Below are 22,120 nucleotides of genomic sequence, written 5' to 3'. Positions count from 1 at the left end.
AAGAACCAAACGGATTGAAATTATATTCGGTTTTAGGTTAAACAGGTTAAACAGGTTTTAGGTTAAACATTTTCACAAACCGATCAAAAGATCGGTTTTTGAAGCTAATTTTGTTTCATGTCATAATTTATTTCATTTCAAATGGTAATAATGGTCATAGACTCTAATATAGTGCTTTTGTGTATGCCGAATTGATTGGAGACAAGGCAGTATTCTGCACAGTTACCAAATCTGTACAAAACAATTACCCACATAATGGGTTTCTCTGATGGAGACTTCATCTGGAGCCATAAATCCCTCCACCTGTCCACCCAACGTCACAAAAGATTGGCACGTCATCCAAATTCCAAAGAATTCTATCTCACTAATCTTGGCTTCAGACCGTCACCTGCCAATTTCTGGTGCAGAATGCAATGAATTCATAAATCTTTTTTTTTTTTTATACATTTTTATCCCACGATATTGTAACCCATTTTTTTCACCCAGTGTCAATTGTCTACGCAGGGGTTCCCAAACTGTGTTGCGTGCACCCCTTGTGGTGCTGCATGTCTCTTGTCATGCAGCTGTCATTTTCGGCCAAATACAACGAGACAACATAAATCTGTATGAGAGCAAATTCATGAGTGCACACGTCGCTCAATGTCACTCTCGTATGCAACAACACATACACAGAAACATAGGGGAATATGGAAGGGGTCTGTGTAATTACTAGGCGAACACAGTAATGATCTGATGTTTCAATATTTAAGGCAGTTAAATATAGAGGCAGTTTAGAGACCAGGATTACTGCATGTTTTTGTGAGGGAACCCATAGATATATATAAACTCTAGCTCACCCGCGCTGTTGGCCAATGGAGAGCGACGTACTCAGCCCTTTCCTTTTCGGTCAATTGTAAAACACAAACCTTTGTATATTGTATGTACAACTGATATGTGATAAATGACCGAGACAAATAAACTAACTAACTGTTTTGCAACATTACATGATTGACATTGACATGACTCACATGCTGATTGGTTATAGTATGCTCCAAAATGAGTAAATAAATCATATAGTGTCTAGAAATATTTGTACTCGTCTTGCATATAGCTGTGAGGTAACAGTAAACTGTCATAAATACTTTTTCAACCCAAAAACATATAACAAATAATATGGGTATATGGTGTACTGTATGACATGTATTCTCAATTTCATGAAGGAGGCCCAAGTTGAGCCTTCTCCCAATGCACCCCTAACAGTTACCCCTATCACACCTATAACGGGCGGCGGTAACTCAGGGGTAGAGTGCCTGGATGGCAACCGTAAGGTTGCCAGTTCGAACCCGGGCTCCCCCAGAGTCACTGTCGAAGTGTCCTTGAGCAAGACACTGAACCCCTAATTGCTCCCGATGTGCTGGTTGGTGCCTTGCATGGTTTCCGCTGCAATCGGTGTATGAATGGGTGAATGTAATGCACAATCTCTGTAAAGTGCCTTGGATAAAGGCGCTATATAAATGCACCATTTACCATTTTATCACCAACCTTTTATCCAGGTATGTTAGACAAGAACCAGTTCTCATTCATAATAACGATCACTTGCATGTATTTCTATTTCATGAAACTGAATGAGATGTTGTCAACTCTCACTCTCCCTCTGATGTGGAGAGTGAGAAAGAGAGAGATCGGGAGACGGGAGAAGAAAATGTTCTGGGAGAAAATGTAATCAGTACAATTCCCTAGTCTTATTTGCAAGGGAAGGCAACATGTGCTAACCTGACTCCGCCAGATGGGGCAGCAGAGAGTACACTGGGTTCCCCCCTCCTGCTCCCCCTCCTGCTCCCATCTGGGAACTCTCAGGCAGACTTGATGCCCGGCCACAAAATGGCCTGGCCAATCAGCGCCAGCTAGAGGCGGGATCAAGGCAGCACTGTGTACATGCCTTGATCCCGCCTCTAGCTGCCGCTGATTGGCCAGGCCGTTTTGTGGCCGGAGCATAATCCTACATATTCCAACATGTCCAAACATTACACAATTCGTTACATACATACTTAGTACTTCAATCATAATTTGTGTTAATTGTCGCCCCCCCGCGCACAATCGTAGCACTAAAGGTTTTCAAAGAGATATACCTGCCAGACGATTAGGATACAAAGGCTGAAAGGCATGTATTTACATTCCAATGGGTGATTGATCGCGCTCTACCGCAACGGCCAATCAGCTGTCCACTAATACAAGTCTTGTTTTTGTCCTCTTTTTTCTCATTGTATGGATTTTGGCCAGGCAGAAATGGATTTGGACAGGCGGACGCCTGTCCTCGTCTTATTGTAGATACGCCACTGCCCGGAACCCTTACAGGTGTGTAGCTCTAAGAGTTACGGTGATCTTTGAAATTAAAACGTTTGAGAACCACCGGTATCGTAATTGCATAGCGGACGTGAAGTCCACATATCAGCTCTGACAGTGTGATAAACAGGAGACGCTTCCAACACTGTGATGGAACCGGTTCCGGTTCCACAATGTTGTATCCGGTTACAGTTTGCAACCATAGATAAAGGTAAATGGTGCATTTATATAGCGCCTTTATCCAAGGCACTTTACAGAGATTGTGCATTACATTCACCCATTCACACACACATACATACACCGATGGCAGCGGAAACCATGCAAGGCACCAACTAGCACATCGGGAGCAATTAGGGGTTCAGTGTCTTGCTCAAGGACACTTCGACAGTAACTCTGCGGGAGCCCGGGTTCGAACTGGCAACCTTACGGTTACCATCCAGGCACTCTACCCCTGAGCCACCGCCGCCCCTATGTATAGATAGTGTACATACTGTATGTGGGGCACGTACAGTATGTGAGTGAGTGTGTGTTGTAAATAGAGTCCAAAGGGAAGCACACACATCTCTAAATAAATTCTACAGGTGCTGAACAAAAGATACGTACAGGGAAAAGGAAGGCATGTCTGCAGTCCGCACACCGTTCTCGAGCTCCCAGGATACTTTATTTAAGGCACAGACAACGTTTCGACCCTTGTGAGTCTTCGTCAGGTACGAAGACCTGCAAAGTGTCTCTGCCTTAACCAATTTTGACCTGAGATCAGATTCTAAAAATGTCTTCTACATCCTGACAGTTTTCTGAAAAAACTATGTTTCTATGTCAGTCTATAGCAGACCTACAAGCTAGACCTATAGCGCGCCACCGAGTGGCGCGCTATGAGCTTGTAGATCTGCTATTTTTCAATAGCTAAAGCATAACATAATGCTAACCCGCCCAAAATGGGTTAAATAAAGTATCCTGGGAGCAGAACATCTAGTGCGCTCGCAGACTGCCTTCCTTTTGCCAGTGAGTGTGTGCGGATGCATAGTATACCTCCTGTGTGCGGCTGCTCTCTCCAGACTCTGTGAAGAGTTTGATGGGAGTGGAGCGCTGCGACACGGCGCCGTCGTCATCGCGGTCCTCCTCGGAGTCGTCCTCTGACGTGCTGGAGATGGCCTCCTCGCTCGGGGGAGGAGGTGCGCTGGCTGCAGTCTTCCGTTGGAGCACAGTCTCCTCCTTGTTGCTCTTGTTGCTGGAAATGGGTTAAAAAAAGAAATTCACTCAAAATGTTCCAAACATTTGGGATATTATTCAAAACTTTTCAAAAATGCAAGCTGTGTAGATCTGCTATTTTTTTAAATAGCCAACGTATAAATGATTTGATTTTATTAGATTTTTATTAAAGGATCCCCATTAGACAACCAGCTAATCTTCCTGGGGTAAAAATACGTACAATCGTACATTTATGAAAAATCACAGAATCAAAGGGTTTATGGCCATGATTCACCCGGATCCTGGATGGCTTGATTCTAGGCTTAAAATAATTGATATAAATATTTTTGTAAATCTCTATGGGAAAAATGAATGGCCGATTTTTCAGTGGAACCAGAAAACCACACCCACTGCTATGGCCTATTGCTGGAACCTCTAGTGAACCTCTAGTGAACAGCACAAGTGTATTAAAAGACAACCTAGAGAATCAAGAATCAATCTTTATTGTCACATCACACTACAAGTAAGGTTAATGGAAAAAACTTGGTTGTGCAGGGCAGGCTCATCATAGCAGGTAAAAGGATAGAGAGAAGAGCATGAAGTGCATATTATGACAATTGTGGGTGCATAATAAATGAAAAGGTCACGAATGAATTGTGTAGCTCATAGCGCGCCACTCGGTGGCACGCTATGAGCTTGTAGGTCTGCTATTTTTCAATAGCTAAAGCATAACATAATGCTAACACCAAAAGGGATTCCCGCCCAAAATGGGTTAAGGGCCCGGGCCTATTTAATCCATTAATAAAATGTGCCCATCGTTTATAGCGCCCGGACCGGATGTTGTTGTGAATGTGTGTGTAGCAGCTAACAATAGCCACAACACTAAAAATGCGATCGACAACAACGGGAGGTAAGATAAAATCTATCGCGACTAGCGACTGGACCGCGGAGGGCCATCAAACACAGGAATTGTTTTTATAATTAGGTGGGATGATTTAGATTGAGTTAACGTTTTAAGATTTTCGTTGTCATCGGCTAAACAGGCAGGGAACATTTCCGATGACGTGTCACTGTTGTGCAACACCGAGGCTGTGGAGCGATGCGATCGGTTTTGATATCACTAATTTGACGGAGATTATTCAATCTCCGTCTCGGGCACATGACCGTGCACTTGAACTTGACGGTGATTTACGTCATGGGCCTTTAAACTTAATCAGCCTTAGCTCTTGTTCAGCAGTCAAATTGCTGATAAGTAAAACAGTTTGGTAGTACTGCTCCGATGCTCCTGTAATGCTTGCCTGGCTGTGGGTGCGACAGCGGACTGAACAGGCTATGGCTGGGGTGGTGAATGTCCCTGATGATACTTTCAGCCTTAGCCACACAACGTCTCTTGTGGATTTCCTGGAGGGGGGAAGCTCCCCTCTCACGATGCGCTGCGCTGTTTGCACCATTCTACGCTAAGCCAGGAGAGGCTTTAAATGGATAAAGTGGTTCAAATTAGTGTGATGCTATATTAACTACTTTTTGCTGGGGCCCCCTGGAACCCCCACCTCAAGGACCCCTGAGGTAAAGCAATGTAAAGCCACTGGTACTCATCAAAGCCAAAGCAGATGCATCGATCAGTGAATACATCACAGGTTGTCCACTGTACTATGCTGTATGTAGTTTACAGTTATTCAAACATACATTTACATTATGCGATAGGTGATTCGCTGAGGTGAAGTTCAGGTACAGTATATCCCTGGTTTTTAGATCCCCATTACTGTGGGTTTTATGTTTTATTATTAAGTCTTTTGGATAAAAAGAGTATTTTCCAAACTGACATTGAACTGTAAGTGTTAAATAACTCAGATATTAAGGAAATAAATAATATAGAAGATTCATGTGGGGGAAAAAAACTAAACAAAACAATACATAGGACAATACAATAGCCATTGAAACCGGAGTGAAAAAGAAAACGGGACACGTGGAGCATGAGTGAGGTCAGCAGCAGGTAAACACCGCCACATGGTGAGATTGTTTTTACTATACGACATGCCTAATGGATCAATATGCTAACTTCTGATTGCAACATCTGCATGTCATTTCACTGTGAGCAAGCATCACACCAGGTCCTCCTAATCCAAGCCCTAAAACATTGAGGAAAAACAGTGACATTTGACACGGGCCAATCATGAATAACATAATGTGGTGTGCCAAATAGCCTTAATCCGAGCCAGCGACGAGTAAACATAGCGAGAGAGGTGTAATGAAACGAATGTGTTTGTGTTGCATGCCCAATTAACCCATTCAGGCCTGACGTCGAAATTTAAAAAAAAAAGTTTTCTAAATCATGACAATTTTCGGAAAGAAAAAGGCACATTTTAACGGTTTTCAAAAATAGCAGACCTACAAAATAGAAGACCTACAAAATAGCAGATCTACAAGCTCATAGCGCGCCACTCGGTGGCGCGCTATGAGCTTGTAGATCTGCTATTTTTCAATAGCTAAATTATAACATAATGTTTAAAACACCAAAAGGGGTTCCCGCCCCAAAATGGGTTAATGGTTAATGTGGTTAAACGCTAACGTGACATGGATGCGTTCCAGGTCTCAATGGATTAATGCGATGCCACGTCTGGGTTATTATGACGTAAGAGTCTTGTTTTTGTTTTCTGCACGGCACTGTGACCTTAGGCCACAGTGCCCTACACTTGTACTTTTGACTACCACTACATTTCTAGGAGCGGGTGGTGAAGAAAGCACAACAACGCATCTACTTTCTGAGAAGACTCAAGAAAGATGGCATGGGCCCCAAAGTCCTAAAAGCTTTCTACAGAGGCACCACAGAGAGCACATCTTGACTGGCTGCTTCACTGCCTAGTATGGCAGCTGCACCGACTGTTGTGCGGACAGCCCCATCAAAGGCCTGTACGACAATCGTCGTGTCAGCAAAACCTGTGGAATTATGAAGGACTCAAGCCATCCACGTTTGATGTTATCTATGCTGCTGAATTGTCTGAAGGAAACCAAACAAAAATAAGTTTTACTCTTATGTACCTGTACACAAGATGTAACAATAGAATACAACCTTGGACGTCTATAATTTGACTCAAGTACTGGGATTGAGTACTCTGTCCACCACTGCACACATTTAAAGGTGTAGTGAAACGGAAATGGTGGGCATTTTATTTTGAAGTTTCAGCTTGAAACGCTGGCTCTGAAGTTTCTGAACCAATCAGAGCATTGCATCCCTCCAGGCTATGGGGTTTTAAGTCTGTGACTTCCTCTCACGTGCAGTGTCGTTTGTAAACAAAGTGACAGAGAGACGTGGGGCAAAGCCAGGGGATTATTTCTAACCTATACATACAATAGCGTGATGATTAAGTTTAAAACGAGTAATACACTGTCTGGATGTCATCTTGAATGAGATAGATAAAAACGGAGTAGTTCTTTAATCAAAACCAGCTGTGTTGGAGGACAATGAAGCAATAGGAATCAAACTGGTGAGCTTCATTTTTATTGGCTTTGATGTGGGCCTCGACACATCATCACGCAGCACGTTTTCAGGAAGTAATTAAAAAAATATTTTCATTTTTGATATAAAAACACACGAATTCGCCCATTTTTTTGGCATCCATTGTTAGGTATGCCCATATGATGACCACGGATATGGTCTAAAAGTGTGAAAAACAGCCACTCTCACGAGCACTTACCCCAGCACTGACTTCCCCGTCTCCTCTGGCTTGCGTACTGTGAAGGGGCTTGGATCTATTCCCACCGTTTTAGGCATAAACTCCCTTTGTACAGACAGAAAGAGAAAAGTACAATGTTGTTGGTGACTGGCCGGCAGTGGCTCAGGAGTTAGAGCGGACGTTTGGTATGATCCCTGGCTCTGTGTGCTAAGTGTTCTTGGGTGTTCTTATGAAACACTGAAACCCTGACTGTTTCCGATGAGCAGGTTGACGCTTGCCTCAACTGTCTTGTGTGTGAATGGGTCAATGTAAAGCGCTTTGGATAATGGCGCAAAATAAATGCAGACAATTTACAATTAAATGGTAAATGGATGATTTGGCATCCCAGGTTGAGGCAGTATCATAAGTATGTCATTTAGAGTGATCGATAAATCATCAGAGAGAGAGAGAGAGCGATAGAGTGTGTGTGTGTGTGTGTGTGTGAGGCCGGCCACCTGGCAGAGTTGGTCATGGCAATGCAGAAGGTGTCGTCAAAAGAGGTGAGCTCATAGGGTTTGAAGAACTCAGTGTAGATGTCAACGCTCTCTTCATATCGGTTCAATCTCTTCACTCGAAGCTTCTTCATATTTTCCTCACAGGGGACTGCACGCACACACACACACACACACACACACACACACACACACACACACACACACACACACACACACACACACACACACACACACACACACACACACACACACACACACACACACACACACACACACACACACACACACACACACACACACACACACACACACACACACACACACACACACACACACACACACACACACACACACACACACACACACACACACACACACACACACACACACACACACACACACACACACACACACACACACACACACACACACAGTAATATAAGTCCTATTAAAAAATACAAAAATAACGGTATTTCTAAAAGTATAAAAGATGTGTGGATTTGTTTTTATTTTTTATTTCTTTTTGCAAGATTAGCTTTGGACAACCAGACAGACACAGACCAACTTTTAGACAGCTAGGGTCATGCAGAGGCCATTTTTAAAGTAAAAACAAAATAAAATACATATAAATATTGGGATTTGGATCAATGGTATCACAGAAATGCCAGGAAAACATAACAACTGATTATCAGATTGAAAAGATACCTTCATCATAGGCCACAGGCAGGAAGGGTAGGATTGCTTCGGACCACCAAAAGGTATAGCTGGAGAGGTAAAGAGGTCATGCAAATTAATGTATTTAGGACACCTGAATACACAATGTTACATAACAAATTGGCTCAGCTGGATGACCTGTCTTGACAAGTGAATGCAACAGCCTTTTATGCAATATAACCAATCTGAGCGTGTTACGTTACATAGTGAGACCTCAAGTGAAAGCTCACAGTGTGTGACCATTAATTGAACTCGCCCACATCACTCAATTTCCACCACACAATGGCTGAGTCTCTTTGGCCCATTGTGTTCATATAAACTACTGTAGTTACACATAGACATTATATCGGTTATGCAAGCAGGATGGTGGTGGTGTTCTACCTTTCACACGTAACACATACACAGCAATGACAGTGAACTAGGTCATACATGGGCAACTGGCGGCCCGGGGGCCACATGCGACCCCCACCTTCACTTAATGTGGCCCACAGGTTAATATCCGAATATGGATACAGTATTTATTTCAGCTGTTGCAATTCCAAACATGCGAGCAATGAGCATGACCCGTTACTTCAGTCTAATATTATTAGTAGTTGAATGTATTAATTTTATTGTCCAATGTATTTGCATTTAAATTCAGAAAGTTAATACTAACTAAATGCATTTGAATCACTGATCAGGATTCCAATTCAAAAATAGCAAAAAAAGGAAAGATATTCAGGATACGAATTCAAATATAGCAAAAATGGCAGATCTACAAGCTCAAAACGCGTCGCAGTGTGACGCATTTTGACCTTGTAAATCTGCTATTCTTGACACGACAGTATGCAATGTGGACCTCTGGAGTGAGTGTGGAACTATAGTAGCCCTCTCCATCTTCAGAGGTTTGACCTCTGAACTAGGTCAAACCTTATAAAGTGTTATGAGAGAGTAATAGAGGGAGGACAAAACAGCACCCTCTTGAAAATGCCCTCTCTGTGCTTTCTAAGGCCATGACAACACAGGACACCTAATTTTAATAGTCAAATGCTAGACACCTTTGTGGTGTTGCTAGTATGCAGAGGACAAGAGCGCAAGGCGGTAGCTTGTTACTAGGGAAATCCTTCGTTGGAATTAAAAAGGTAAAATAATCTTGTTGTAGACTACTCAGATTTGAATCCCCCTCTCTAGAGCCTGTTTTGCTGTAGAATCGATATGCAACAGGCACTCGGTGGGCAGTGGAAAAGTACCTGCCCACCACCACAGGGGTTGTGGGTTCTAATCCACCGTGGTGCAAACGGCTTTGTCAGGCGTACTATGCGAAGTTTTGCGAACACATACAATTGACCCATGTTCGGGGGAGGATAACCGGACAGGGAGGGTGACAATGGTCATTGCATGTACTCCTACAGGTTGGGGCGGCATCCGTCAGCGGGGAGTGTTGGGCGGGAGGGGTAGGCTGAAGGCTCTACGTGTCTAAGTGTCAACGTGGTGGCAATAGAGGTAAAACAAAAAAAGTATACATTATACAGTAGGCATGTGTTGTGGTATTATGAGCATGCAGAGTGTGTGTGCATAGACTAGAGCATGTGTGGAATATACAGTACACTGTAGCCTCTAAACAGCTCTAGTTATTATATACTGTACCAGTAAGACGCCTTAAGGGCCTTGCAAACGGGCAAGGCCGCGCCTATAGTTCATTTTCAATGAGACCTGCGTTTTTGCTCGGAGAAGTCGCGGTGCGACAACGCAAGCGTATTTACGTGAACACGGTCCCGTGTTTTTGTTGCTTTGTTGTTTTTTTATGCTCGCGTTGTTGCGCCCCTCTTGAGCAGACCTGGAGGAGACCTGTGTTGATCCAGGCAACAACGCCTGCGTTCCTCGCTTCACGTTTGCAAGGCCCTTAAGGGCGTGGTCACGTGCACGCATCTAACTGACTGTCTGACAGGTGATGTTTGCGTGTGCATGCGTGCGTGTACCAGCGTCTTTCTTGGGGCAGAGCCATGGAGCTCCTATGATGCAGGTAAAAGTCAGTGGGCAGCTCCCACAGGTGGGGCTTGTGCTCCGAGGGCTGATAGACCTGGAGGAACAGGTTGATGGCATCCTGCCTGTCTGCATCTGAAATACACAACATGGTTTCACGTAGAAATACATTTCATGAGGAAAATAAAATGTCAATGCAGAGGAAACCTATTTTTCCTGTCTTTTTTTTGTTGATTTTCATGAGAAAGGCATTAACATGCAATCATATGACAATTTACAATTACAATTTAGCAGATCTGCTCTTAATCCAGAGCGATTTACAGTAACAAGGTAATACATCAAATGCATAGAAATAGTAATCTAGGGCCTGGCCGCGGTCGAGCGGTCCAAGCACCTAGGCTGGTAATACAGCCTGACGGCGTGTCGCGGGTTTGAGTCCCGATCACGACGATCTTTGCCACATGGCTCCCCATCCACCCCCCCCCCCCCATCTCTCTCCCCCTTCCTGTCGTACTGCTGTATAAAATAAATCTATAGGATCATAGGTAAACCAAGAACCTACTAGAATATCCCAAATGATGAAACTGAGATAAAACTACTGTATACACACACTGATCTTGAAAGTTCACCGACAACCCCCAGACCATCCCAAGTTTTAACGTAGGAAAAGAAAAGAGAATAATTCTAGTAAAATAAGAAGAAGAACACGTGACAAAATGACAGTGTAGCAATAGGTTTCACAGTGAGGCTGGGCTGTGGGAGGGCGCCGAGATCTTGATTCGTCCGCTTGTCTGTTTAATGAGTGGCACATGTTTACAAGCGTTGCCCAGCCAGGTGCCAACTAATCCATCCCACAAACTGTGTAGACACATGCACAGACACGTTGTACGATTACTGATTAGACAGCAAATAGAGTCGGTCGCTTTAATTATTGCCTGCTTCCCCGCAATTTGGTAACAATGTATTGATTCAAACATGCGGTAAGGGTTGTGATGACCTCTGAGAACAACATACGCGCGTCACAACTATTGTATCAGTAAGAAAATAAATGATATTCCACAAGAACAGTATTACAAGTCGATTGCATATATGCAATCGACTGCACATGTTACTGCACATGTTCTGTATTTAATACAGAACACGTGCAGTAACAAATTAGGCACATTTCTATGTAACGGCTCTCCAGCTGAACATGCAAGTTCAAATGTAATAATGTCCTTTCCTTGGGTGTCGGTCCCTCCCACCGAGGTTGTATGGAGAAAACAAGGCAAGAGGAAACAAAGAAATATTCTTTTGAGAATTGCGACATTCTGCTCAAGCGTCTTATCCATTTCTAATAACACAGCTATCAAGCCCTTTGAGACTGTAGCAGTGATTAGTGATTAAGGCATATAATATGAGTTACTAATTGCCTGCCAACTAGATATCTACAGTCCCCTATTGCCATAGGCTGTTTTAGAATGACTAGCGTTCCATGATGCGTCAATTCCAGTAAAGCAATTTTGCCAGCTATCCCCTGGCAACAACATTATTGCACTGTGCGAACGATGAGGAATTAATCTTACAATTCCAATCACATGCCTAATCACAACAGCCCTAGGACAGTGGTTCCCAAAGTAATACAAATAATTGGAGTTGACCAGGACACTGCCAGTACAACACTTTCCATCGACAGCCTTAGCCACAGAAGGCACGTTGCCGCCGCTACAGTCCTGTACAAAATGCACACCCCCCACTGCCCTAAGGACCTCCAGGACATGCTCCCTCCACCTTACACCAGACGGCGAAACACCCGCCGATGCACAGCCACACCAGAACATGCTCTCGACCCCCCCAGGCTCCAAAACACGGACATTGGACAGAACTTTTCTCCACACTGCTGTCCAGGTGTGGAACAGCCTACCAGAGCATGTAGTTGACTCCATCACAGACAATGGCCTTCAAGCCTTTAAACGCAGAGCTCACAGATATCTCCTGACCACCCCTCACACGGACTGTTGAGCTGCAGTGAACCATTTGATTGGCCAATGGATATGTATTTTATCTTACTTGGCTATTGTTCACAACTGCATCTAATAAAAAAGAAAAAAAAAAGAAAAAAAAGTGGGGTCCGGGGACCCCCAGGGGTCCTTGAGGGAGTTCCAGGGGGTCCCCAGCTAAATGATAGTTTGTAACCAAATGGACCCTTATGGGTCTGTAACTCTGAGTGTGTACAAAGGGAACCAAATGGACCCGTTACACTCTCAGAGTTAAATTAACATTGATTTTACAATTATAAATTGGGGGTCCCAGAGAAAGAAATGACATTAAATGGGGGTCCGTAGCCTAATGCATGTCACACTGGGGGTCCTTAAAATTAAACGGGTTGAGAATCTCTGCTCGAGCCGTAAACATCTTCTCTTATGGGGGTCCCTGGCATTACCTTTTCTAATGGGGGTCCGCGGGCTAATTAGTGTCAATTTGGGGGTCCTTGACATGAAACAGTTTGGGAACCACTGCCCTAGGAGGCTGTGTGAAAAAACGGCATATACAGTAAGAGTGGGAGTGAGGCAACACAGAGACAGCATAGCTCGCCACATGAAAACCCTGTCGCACAAAGACAAGGGAGCCTATGCTGGAGACCTTCGAGGAAGGAAGGCCTATCACATATCTATCTTTTTTTGGCAACAATGTGTTTTATCCCTACTCCTGTTCTTTACTCTTCTCCTCTACACTCTATGAACGACCAGAAATCCCCCCATTACCCAATAATGTTGTTCCTGTACTAAACTTTGTGGAAACCTTGACCTTTTGCAGGGAAGGAGTCCTAAAAACAACAACCAGGATCAATCATGACTTTGTTTCTGCGCACTTGCGTGCGTGTGTGTGTGTGTGTGTGCATGTGCGCGCACGCTCTCGTTCGTTCATCCATGCTTGTTAGACATCATCATTAGAATCCCAGTAGCCGTTTGTGGAAAGGGTGCATGTGCACACTGTACAATGAAAGGTATAGCTTGCTATGGCAGGGACGATGGATGGTACTGTATGGAGGTAGGGTTGGAAAGAGGGTGGGAAAAGAGGGAGGGGGAAACAAGTACAGTGAAATGTAATGGCGAGTGGGATGGGGCGAGTGGGATGGGGATTGGCGTGGTGGGGAAGGAGTTTGGTGGGGAGGTGGCCGGGGATGCATTGGGGGCTTTTGTTAGATCATCTATTGCTTAGGAGACAAAGCATAATTACAACTGCTGTCTCCCAAAGGTTAAAATCATGATGATAATTGATGCAACGCAGTTCCATGTACAGTATTTTATTTAGACAGGAGATGCAAACGAACCGGAGACGTTGCAACCATACAGTTTTCTACTGAATGTATTCTCTCTAAGAATGTTTAGTTTTGACACAAAGCGCACCTCAGTGTTGTCGACCCATTTGAAAGATATTTGAGATGTGATATGACGCTGATCGGCCTAGCCCTAGCTTGAGTGTTTTTTTACTGAATATAATGTAGATTTGCTGGATTTAGGTCTAACCTGTGAAGATTAAAATGATTGAAAATTCATGAGTGAAGTGTAGTGATATCTGCTGCACCTGCCAAATGGCTAGATAGATTGTATCAAATAATGAAGTAAGGCTACAGGTATTTTGGCTTTGTGTGCAGGTTCTACTTGTCTCAAGGTTTTGTAATGTAACCATCAGGTTTTCATGTGTGCTTGCTAGTGTATGCATCAATTTTTTTGTTTTGGTTGTGTGCATGTGTGTGTGACGTGCGTGTGCAAATGCCGAGTCTGCGTTTCTATGGCAACAGAAGGGCAGATAGGGTTTCACAGTGTGTGACAGTGTGGGTGTGAATAAATGTCTGCACTCTGCACTGAAGCGGGCAGTAATGTGGATGAATTGGGGACAAAGGAAATGAAAGGTTATGAAGAAGAGCAAGGGTGAGCATGCTGAAAATGATTAGCAAACTATGACGACTAACCTCTGGTGGAGGGGTGAAATTTTCGTGTGTGTGTGTGTGTGTGTGTGTGTGTGTGCGTGCATGCGTGCGTTGCGGAAGTAAATAAAATCATGTTAGCAGGCCTGGATTTTAGGGTGTAATGTAGTAGGCCTAACAAAACGGTTTGTGCAGGGGATGGGGCTCAATGGAGGTAGTGTTCAAAGGCCAGTGTGCGTGTGTGCACGTGTGCGTGCGTGCATCTCATTTATACATAACCCTACCATAAAATACCATAAACTCTGCCCGTCCTCATTCGTTTTTATCCTCGGTGGGTTGACCAAATTATCTAAAGTTGCAGAAGGGTCAGGAAAACATGGCCACCCGTTTGTGCAATACTTTTACTTGATATAGTCGTGGTACATTTATGTCTGACATGTGAATGGAGTCCTATGCTTATTTTCTCACATGCTGCCACTTACATTGGCAAAGTGGTACAAATGTGTCACAAAGCTCAGCCAATCAGTGAAGCAGACAGGTTTGGCTGGCCAATCAGGGAAGCCGGTGCCCACACACTTCCCAAACATAGAAATTCTGTGCGTCCTCCGCAGACCCGCCGACAGACAGATGCTTGTGCAGTGCTACTGGGCACGCCCCCAGGTCATATGGACAGACACGCACGGCAAGTTTGAGGCTGTTCGGCTGGGCTGCGCCCGAGTTATGCCCGTAACAGACAGACAGACAGGTTTTGTGAATTATATACCTATGCTGTTTGCATTTAACTCATGACGTCCACTGGTTGATTGCACTATGGTGCTTGATAAAGTGTGCATAGTAGGGGCATTGTCCCAAAATGTTTGTGCTATAATAAATCCATTGGAATGTTGTCCATGCAGTGATTGTGTGTTTGTGTGTGTGTGTGTGTGTGTGTGTGTGTGTGTGTGTGTGTGTGTGTGTGTGTGTGTGTGTGTGTGTGCGTGCATGTGTGTGCATGTGTGTGTGTGTGTTTGTGTGTGCATATTATGCATACCAGAGAAAGCGTTGCTGTAATAGCGCGACAGTGTCTGCATGATGTCTTTGGAGTGCTGTGTCCAGGGGGCGATCTTTCTGTATGTCTTAACCCTGTGGACCAGCTGGGAGCCACCGTACTGCAGCGACAGTGTGTCTCCGTGATCCTCATACAGCTCCTCAAACAGCCTGGGATACACAAACGCACACACAAAACATCCATTACAAATCCTCCCCAATGGAACGTTAATCTGCATCTTCTCCAAGTCGAGGTGTAATTGAGTGCAATGTTTTTTACCTGACACAGTCGGTATCAAACTGGAGCTTGGGTTTGTCGATCATGCCCAATGCATAAAGCTGATAGGCCAGTGCACATTTCCCCACCATGAACTGGGCGGTGTTAGTCCGATCCAGGCAGTCAACACAGTTGGTCCGCAACACACCAGTCTACATACAGATGCAGGATTTTCTTTTAATTTTTTTTAATCAAGCCAAAACCTAGTGAACCGCAAGCTATTAAAAACAGCTTAAACCGTTCACAACAACCTATTTCCATTTATTTTGCTCCCACAAGTAGCAAAGTAATTACCCTAGTTTTGGAGTTAATTAAATGCATGCTACATTTGAAACGCTCGTGTGCAACACAGATAGGAGGATCCTTAGTCTTGGTTGTGGCTGTACATGAAGAGACCTAATAGCTATGACGCTCCCAACAGCAGGCACACCTGTACTGTAATTAACATCAGTTATATGAGCTGCTTAGTGGATATAAAGGGGTAGGAAACGGATGTCACCGTCCACTAATCCCAGCCCCTCTCCTCCAGTGGTGATGATTTTCATTGCAGCTCAAAAGGCTTCAGAACACAGAAAACCCCAGACCACAGAAAATCCACTCAATGTTCAAAGTTCAGGTTGTTTGGGTGTAATTGAGGTCATAAAACCTAAAACAAATACAATAGAATAAAATCAATGGAAATTAATGTCATGAAAGATTTAAAAGGATTTAAAATAAGACATATATGCCTGGCTTAAAACATTATACTTGCCCTCTATAACTCAAAAAAATCACACCCGTGTGAACTGAGTGGTGTAAGGTTTTATATAGCATGATCAGCTGTGGTCTGACGTAATGTCTGACGTAATGAAATCACACAAAATATGTTAAGTAAAAAAAGCTATCATTTTTGATAAATGTATGTATCACACCCGGATGTGATTTCACAACTGGCTGTTTTTGCGCAGAGAAAATGACCACGGTTGCTACGGTCATCCAGTTCACCCGGGTGTGATTTAATTACGTCAGAAATTATTTTGAACATAGCAACCATGCTCATTTTTTTCTGCACACAAAAGCCAGTTGTAGGAGTGGTTTACACCACTCAAAAAATAGAAATAAAAAACACCTTAAATATTGTATTTATCTTAGAAATGGTCTATTTTTCCACACAATAGGGAAAACTCCTGTCGCAAGTGGATGATGTCATATGCCCATGTGTGGCTAGGTGGGTGATGGATAATTTGGAATTATTAAGATTTAATTGTTTGTGGATGGAAGTTTACAGGTTCCCAATGACTTGTTCTTCATATGCGCTGTGTCCCACTGATTTTAATTCTCCCCCAGACAGCGTGTATAGATAAAGAATCGTTTTCTCCCGTTTGCCAAAACACCCAGCTTGTCTGGGAAAACATGTTTTTCTGACCTTCTACCTAGGTAGACTTCATGTCTCCCTCGCTCTCCTATTTACGTCTTAAAGACGTTATATTAGTCGGCACAGCCGTCAGTTGTAGTGTGCCAAGTAGGCCTCCCGGCAATAGGTGTCGCTAGTATTCACTTTTGGTTAACCTCTGAACTCAAATGCATTACTTCCCCGTGTCAGAGATTGTTTTGATTTCATATTGTATATAATGAGTCCACTGATGATTCATCAATGAGACATTTTGGAATTGGATGCATGTGGGATCTGTTCTATGTGCTCTCCGAACTAAAATGAACTGGCTAAAACCATATCTGCTCCTGACTGGACCTCATTTCTTTCGTGTGGATTCACTTATTCATCTTTGGGTATTTAAAAGGTATTTTTCTAAGAGTATTTCCTGCTTAAGGTAGCATTTGGCTATTGATCATTCTCCTTAAAAGTATTCCTGTTAAAGTTAATTCTTAAACTTAATAATATAAAAGGTTTATAACCATTTTTGGTCAAATTACATGTTAGAGGCTCTCTGCCTAGATTTTTGGTGCTGAGTATTTGTACTCCGATTACTTTTAAAGGTATTTTTATAGTTCCGGAGTTTCAGCTCTGCTATCGAAGTAATACAGTCCTTATTAACATTATTAATTACCTTAATTAGTAATTTATCCATTAGTGGGTCTACCTGATACTGTAGTTATAAAGCATAGAGTGTGGACAGGAGCGCCCTCTGCTATTCATTTCAATGGAAGTTGCTCAGTGGCGTTTTGAAGCACCCGGAAGAACGCTCTACTTCAGTGCAAACGAGGGCTCAATGTTAAACCCCAGCTGCGCAGGGTTTCCTAGTGCAATATGCAGGGGCCCGCCTGCTGTTCCAGCTTTGACCAGTAGGCTTGACGGCTTCAACGTTGGCCAGCCATTCTGGGAGCTTGGGTCTGACCTAGAATGTTGGTGGGATGCATAGTCACTCCACATGGGCAAATGACATCAACTTGTGACAGGAGTTTTCCCTATTGAGTGAGTATTTCTAACCTACTATATTTAAGGTGTTTTAAATTTCTAAATGTATTTATTGAGGGCAAGTATAATGTTTTAAGACATATATATGTCTTATTAGCCAGGGATCCTATATTAATTTCTGCAATAAACAATGCCATTCTGTCACTCACAAATCTGTTAAATAAATATGGGCTGATAATTCCTTACACTTATTTAGCGGTTGTTAAGGCATACCGTACCTGCACACGTCCACTTGATGTCATGTGACCACCTACATCTCCCCACCTGTAGATATCATTACAGAAAGAAATGAATCATCTTAAAAGCTGGAAAGATTGTCCATGCTTAAGTCTACATGCACAATTGTGGGTCATCATGGTAATCATGAGCGGCAGTGGCCGGTGAAGCAGCCGGATGGGATTAGTTTCGAAGTGTCTGTGAGCAAGACTCCACCATCGGTGTATGAATGGGTGAATGTAATGCACAATCTACGTAAAGCGCCTTGGATAAAAGTGCTATATAAATGCACCATTTACCAATCATCTTCTTACATGTGACTCTGCAGCTGTCTACCTAAGAGAGTTGGTCTGTGTGTCTGTCTGGCCAGAGCTAATCTCACAAAACCTTGAGGATAGAACCAGAAAAAGCACAAAGGCTTGTTTACATCCTCCATTTTCGATACACATGGATCCACCAGCCACTTCTTTACACTCAAACAGCAAAGAGATTCACGAGGAGAGTAACTGCAGCTTAAGCTCGCACTAATTTAATTAGTTCCCCTTCCCACTGAATGGGTGCCCCAAACAACCAGTAAACAAAATAAATAAAAATTGAAAACTTCTAAACAATAATCTTGCTAGGAACATCAATGGCCCAGTGAATTTGTCTGCCTTCGCTTTTTGTTGAGTGGCTGAAAGCACTTTTGAATCCACTTTTCCCTATTCATCATGTCCTAAGGTGGCCTGGGTTCCAGCCTGATTTGCTGCGTTCCCCGGATCTGAAATGTCACTTCAGATCCGGGGAATGCAGCAAATCAGGCTGGAACCCAGGCTAGTCCTAAGGTGCTTTGTAACGTCTCACAAGCATTCGTCTCTTCTCAAGTCTGAAAAGCATGTGTGGAGTGTTAGAGAGAGTGTGCCCGCATGTACAGTATGTGTAAGAAAACAAACGAGAATTCAAAAGTAGCTTGAAGAGAACAAAGGAGATATCGTTATCGTCTCATTGAAATTCACCATATGCAAATGCACAGTAAGTGTTTGTCCATGTGCCTGTGTTAAATGAGAGAAAACCAAGGCCAGACTGACTTAACGTGTGCATTAAAGAGAGATTTGGATAGCTGCTGGCACAATGAGGAGCACTGCATATAACGCCGGGGCTCCACTGGACGTGTCAGCGTCGCATCTCCGTCAGTCAGGGAATGTTCCCTTTTTAATCAATGAAGGGTGGCTCCACTGCCTGCGTTGCGTTGCGTTGCGTTGCGTTGCGTTGCGTTGCGTGACTGCATTCAAATTGCCCCGGTTCGTTTTTTGACGCGCGCGACGGAGACGCAATGCGTCCGGTGGAGCCCCGGCGTTAGGATGAATCTATTATGTAACCATAATGGTAATGTTCAGTGTAAACAGGCAGACATGGAGAGCCCCATGCTCTTCATACATGAATGGTCATCTACTCAACCAATTAGCAGGAAATATGTCTGTGGAGCAATTCCACCCAACCTCCCATTATGTATATTCGTGTCTGGGGGAAATTGTTAAAAGCACCGTCAATACATGTGTGAATGTGAATATGTATGACCATTCAAAGTGGATAATGTGTCATGATGGGGTTGTCTGTTGCAGTAAGACACACAGTTGTACAACGAGGAACCGCAAAGTATACAACTGTATGGCCCATTTGAACTCATAATAATACATCAATTTTATATAGCGCTTTTATTAGTATCCAAAGTTGCTTTACAAACAAAGCCTTGGCGCCTAAGAGCCTCGTCAAGAACCATTTCATACCCAAAACAATATAGATCTCATACTGTATAATATACTGTACAATATATATACGGTCAGGGGTGTCAAACTGGTGGGCCGCAAATGTGTCCAATTCGAATCACACATTGCAGGTCCTCTAAAGAATTCAGAGCCAAAACTGCTTTCACTTCTGCCCATAGAGTGCGCCACATACACAAACAGTTGTGTTATCAGGTGTACAAACTCTATTTCTTGTTTGGTTCTGGTGCTGGTAGTTAGAGGCTCACCTCTCATCTGGTCTCAGCGTATGACAGTAGAAGTCTGAACGGTTGACAAAGAAGCCTGTCCGCTTCACCACATTTTCAGCTATCATGCTAAGACGGTCCAGCACGTTGCACAACTTACTGAGAGAGAAAGATTAGAAGGAGAATATATTAATAATAATAATATTAATTCCTTTAAACATCCTCAAGACTGTATACATAAATAACTGGGATAATGTTATGCTGTATAGTGATTCAATAGCCTACTTGAGGAAACATAGCTGAATTTCCCCGTGGGTAGGGTTGTCCCGATCAGATGATCGGAAATCAGGGCCGATCACGTCATTTTCAAATGATCGGAATCGGATCGGGAGCCAAAAAACGTGATCTGGCCATCCCTAGTATCAATATTATAGATTCCATATCATGATATTAGACTGGATATTGTCTGTGATTTGGGATATTATACTATTGTGATATGGCATAAATGTGTTCTATAAAATATAAATATCTGATCGGGAAAAATCGGTATCGGCAGATGCTCAAAATCAAATGATCGAAATCGGATCGAGCAAAAAAAACGTGATCGGGACATCCCTACCCGTGGGTATCAATAAATCCTACCCAGACTAGATTTCAACGGTGGACGTCACAAACATCTGGACTTCCAAGGCACACTGTTTAGGGGTACCTTTTGGTGTAGCGGGCCATGTCCCAGGCAATGTAGTCGATGCAATGGGCTGGAGGGAGGAACTGGTTCAAGTTGATCACTGCAGGGTACAGCTCTTCACTCAGGATTTTCTCATGTTTCCTCTTCTCCCGTTTCTAAGGCCACAGAAGAAAACAAGAGACAACACAACACCACAGAGGACTGTGAATAATCTGTGATGAAAATAAATGAAATCCACACACCTGTAATTGCCCCCGATTGAAAAGATCATAACAGACTGAACATGGAGTGTTCTGTGCAACTAAATATTCACTGGTATCCAAAGATATTAATAGAGGCATAATAAACTAGAAAAAGTGCCCTTCCGGGCACAGGTCTCCACCAGTGTGTGTGATGTTTGGCAAAATGTGTAGGAGTAATATATAAACGTGTGTGTGTGTGTGTGTGTGAGACGCGGCTTGGCCTGTTGTAGCGCCACCATGAGGCTGATTCGAAAACTGTCAAGTGGCATTTCTTCCTCAGCCTAGTGGGAATATGCATGCACAGTTTCACCGCAATCGTACGCTGCGTTGAGTAGTTGTGGTGATTTGTACAAAACGGGTACAAAGCGGGCTACTCCTGAAAAGTTTAGAAGCCAATCGTAGCCAATGAGGGTGGATTATGAGAAATCAAACAAACCCGTCTTGATCACATGACTATGGAGAACATGTGTACTGATTTGCGTGAAATTTGGATAAAATCTGAAGGAGTAATATTAGACAATGTGTTTTACATATGTCGGCCTCCTGGTGGCGCTATAAAGAGCAGATGTGAAAAATTCCAGGCAAAGGTTTTTCCTTGGCCTCTAGGGAGTTGGCATACAAAGTTATCCACAGATCCATGCAGTTAGAGGTAAAAAACACTTTTCGGCCAGTTATAGCGCCACCATGAGGCTGAGTTGAAAATGTTCTTCCTCGGCCTAGTGGGAATGTGCGTGCACAATTTCACGGAAATCACACGATGTGTTCATGATTTGCAGCATTTTGTTTGAAACTGAGCACTCCTGTGAACTTTGGAAGCCAATCTTAGCCAATCAGGATGGAGTCTGAGAAATCTGAAAGACCTGTTTCGTTGAATGGCTCTAGAGAGACTGTGTACCAATTTGTGTGATGTTTGGACAAAATCTGTAGGTGTACTGTCCAAAAACTTGTTTTGCACAAAGCGGCCTCCTGGTGGCGCTATAACAGGCCGTTCTGGAAAATGTGGGGCAGAGGTTCATCGTTGGCAT

At 43.4% G+C, this 22,120-nt stretch overlaps 1 protein-coding gene across 2 annotated transcripts in view; it reads right to left on the bottom strand.

Moving 5' to 3' along the window:
• fig4a (FIG4 phosphoinositide 5-phosphatase a) overlaps nucleotides 1-22,120 on the bottom strand; it is a 69,447-nt gene that overhangs the window by 22,497 nt on the left and 24,830 nt on the right. For both annotated transcript variants that reach the window (XM_079526111.1, XM_079526112.1), the window contains exons 11-20: nucleotides 20,875-21,008; nucleotides 20,208-20,324; nucleotides 18,199-18,244; nucleotides 15,571-15,719; nucleotides 15,295-15,461; nucleotides 10,351-10,489; nucleotides 8,384-8,442; nucleotides 7,679-7,826; nucleotides 7,206-7,289; nucleotides 3,352-3,550 (exon numbers count right to left, since the gene is read on the bottom strand). In XM_079526111.1, the coding sequence (XP_079382237.1) occupies nucleotides 3,352-3,550; nucleotides 7,206-7,289; nucleotides 7,679-7,826; nucleotides 8,384-8,442; nucleotides 10,351-10,489; nucleotides 15,295-15,461; nucleotides 15,571-15,719; nucleotides 18,199-18,244; nucleotides 20,208-20,324; nucleotides 20,875-21,008 (1,242 nt within the window). The remainder of the gene's footprint in view (nucleotides 1-3,351; nucleotides 3,551-7,205; nucleotides 7,290-7,678; nucleotides 7,827-8,383; nucleotides 8,443-10,350; nucleotides 10,490-15,294; nucleotides 15,462-15,570; nucleotides 15,720-18,198; nucleotides 18,245-20,207; nucleotides 20,325-20,874; nucleotides 21,009-22,120) is intronic.

Source organism: Electrona antarctica (genome assembly GCF_951216825.1).
Source record: "Electrona antarctica genome assembly, chromosome: 17".
Classification (NCBI taxonomy): domain Eukaryota; kingdom Metazoa; phylum Chordata; class Actinopteri; order Myctophiformes; family Myctophidae; genus Electrona; species Electrona antarctica.
This window is presented reverse-complemented; position numbering and strand designations above follow the sequence as displayed.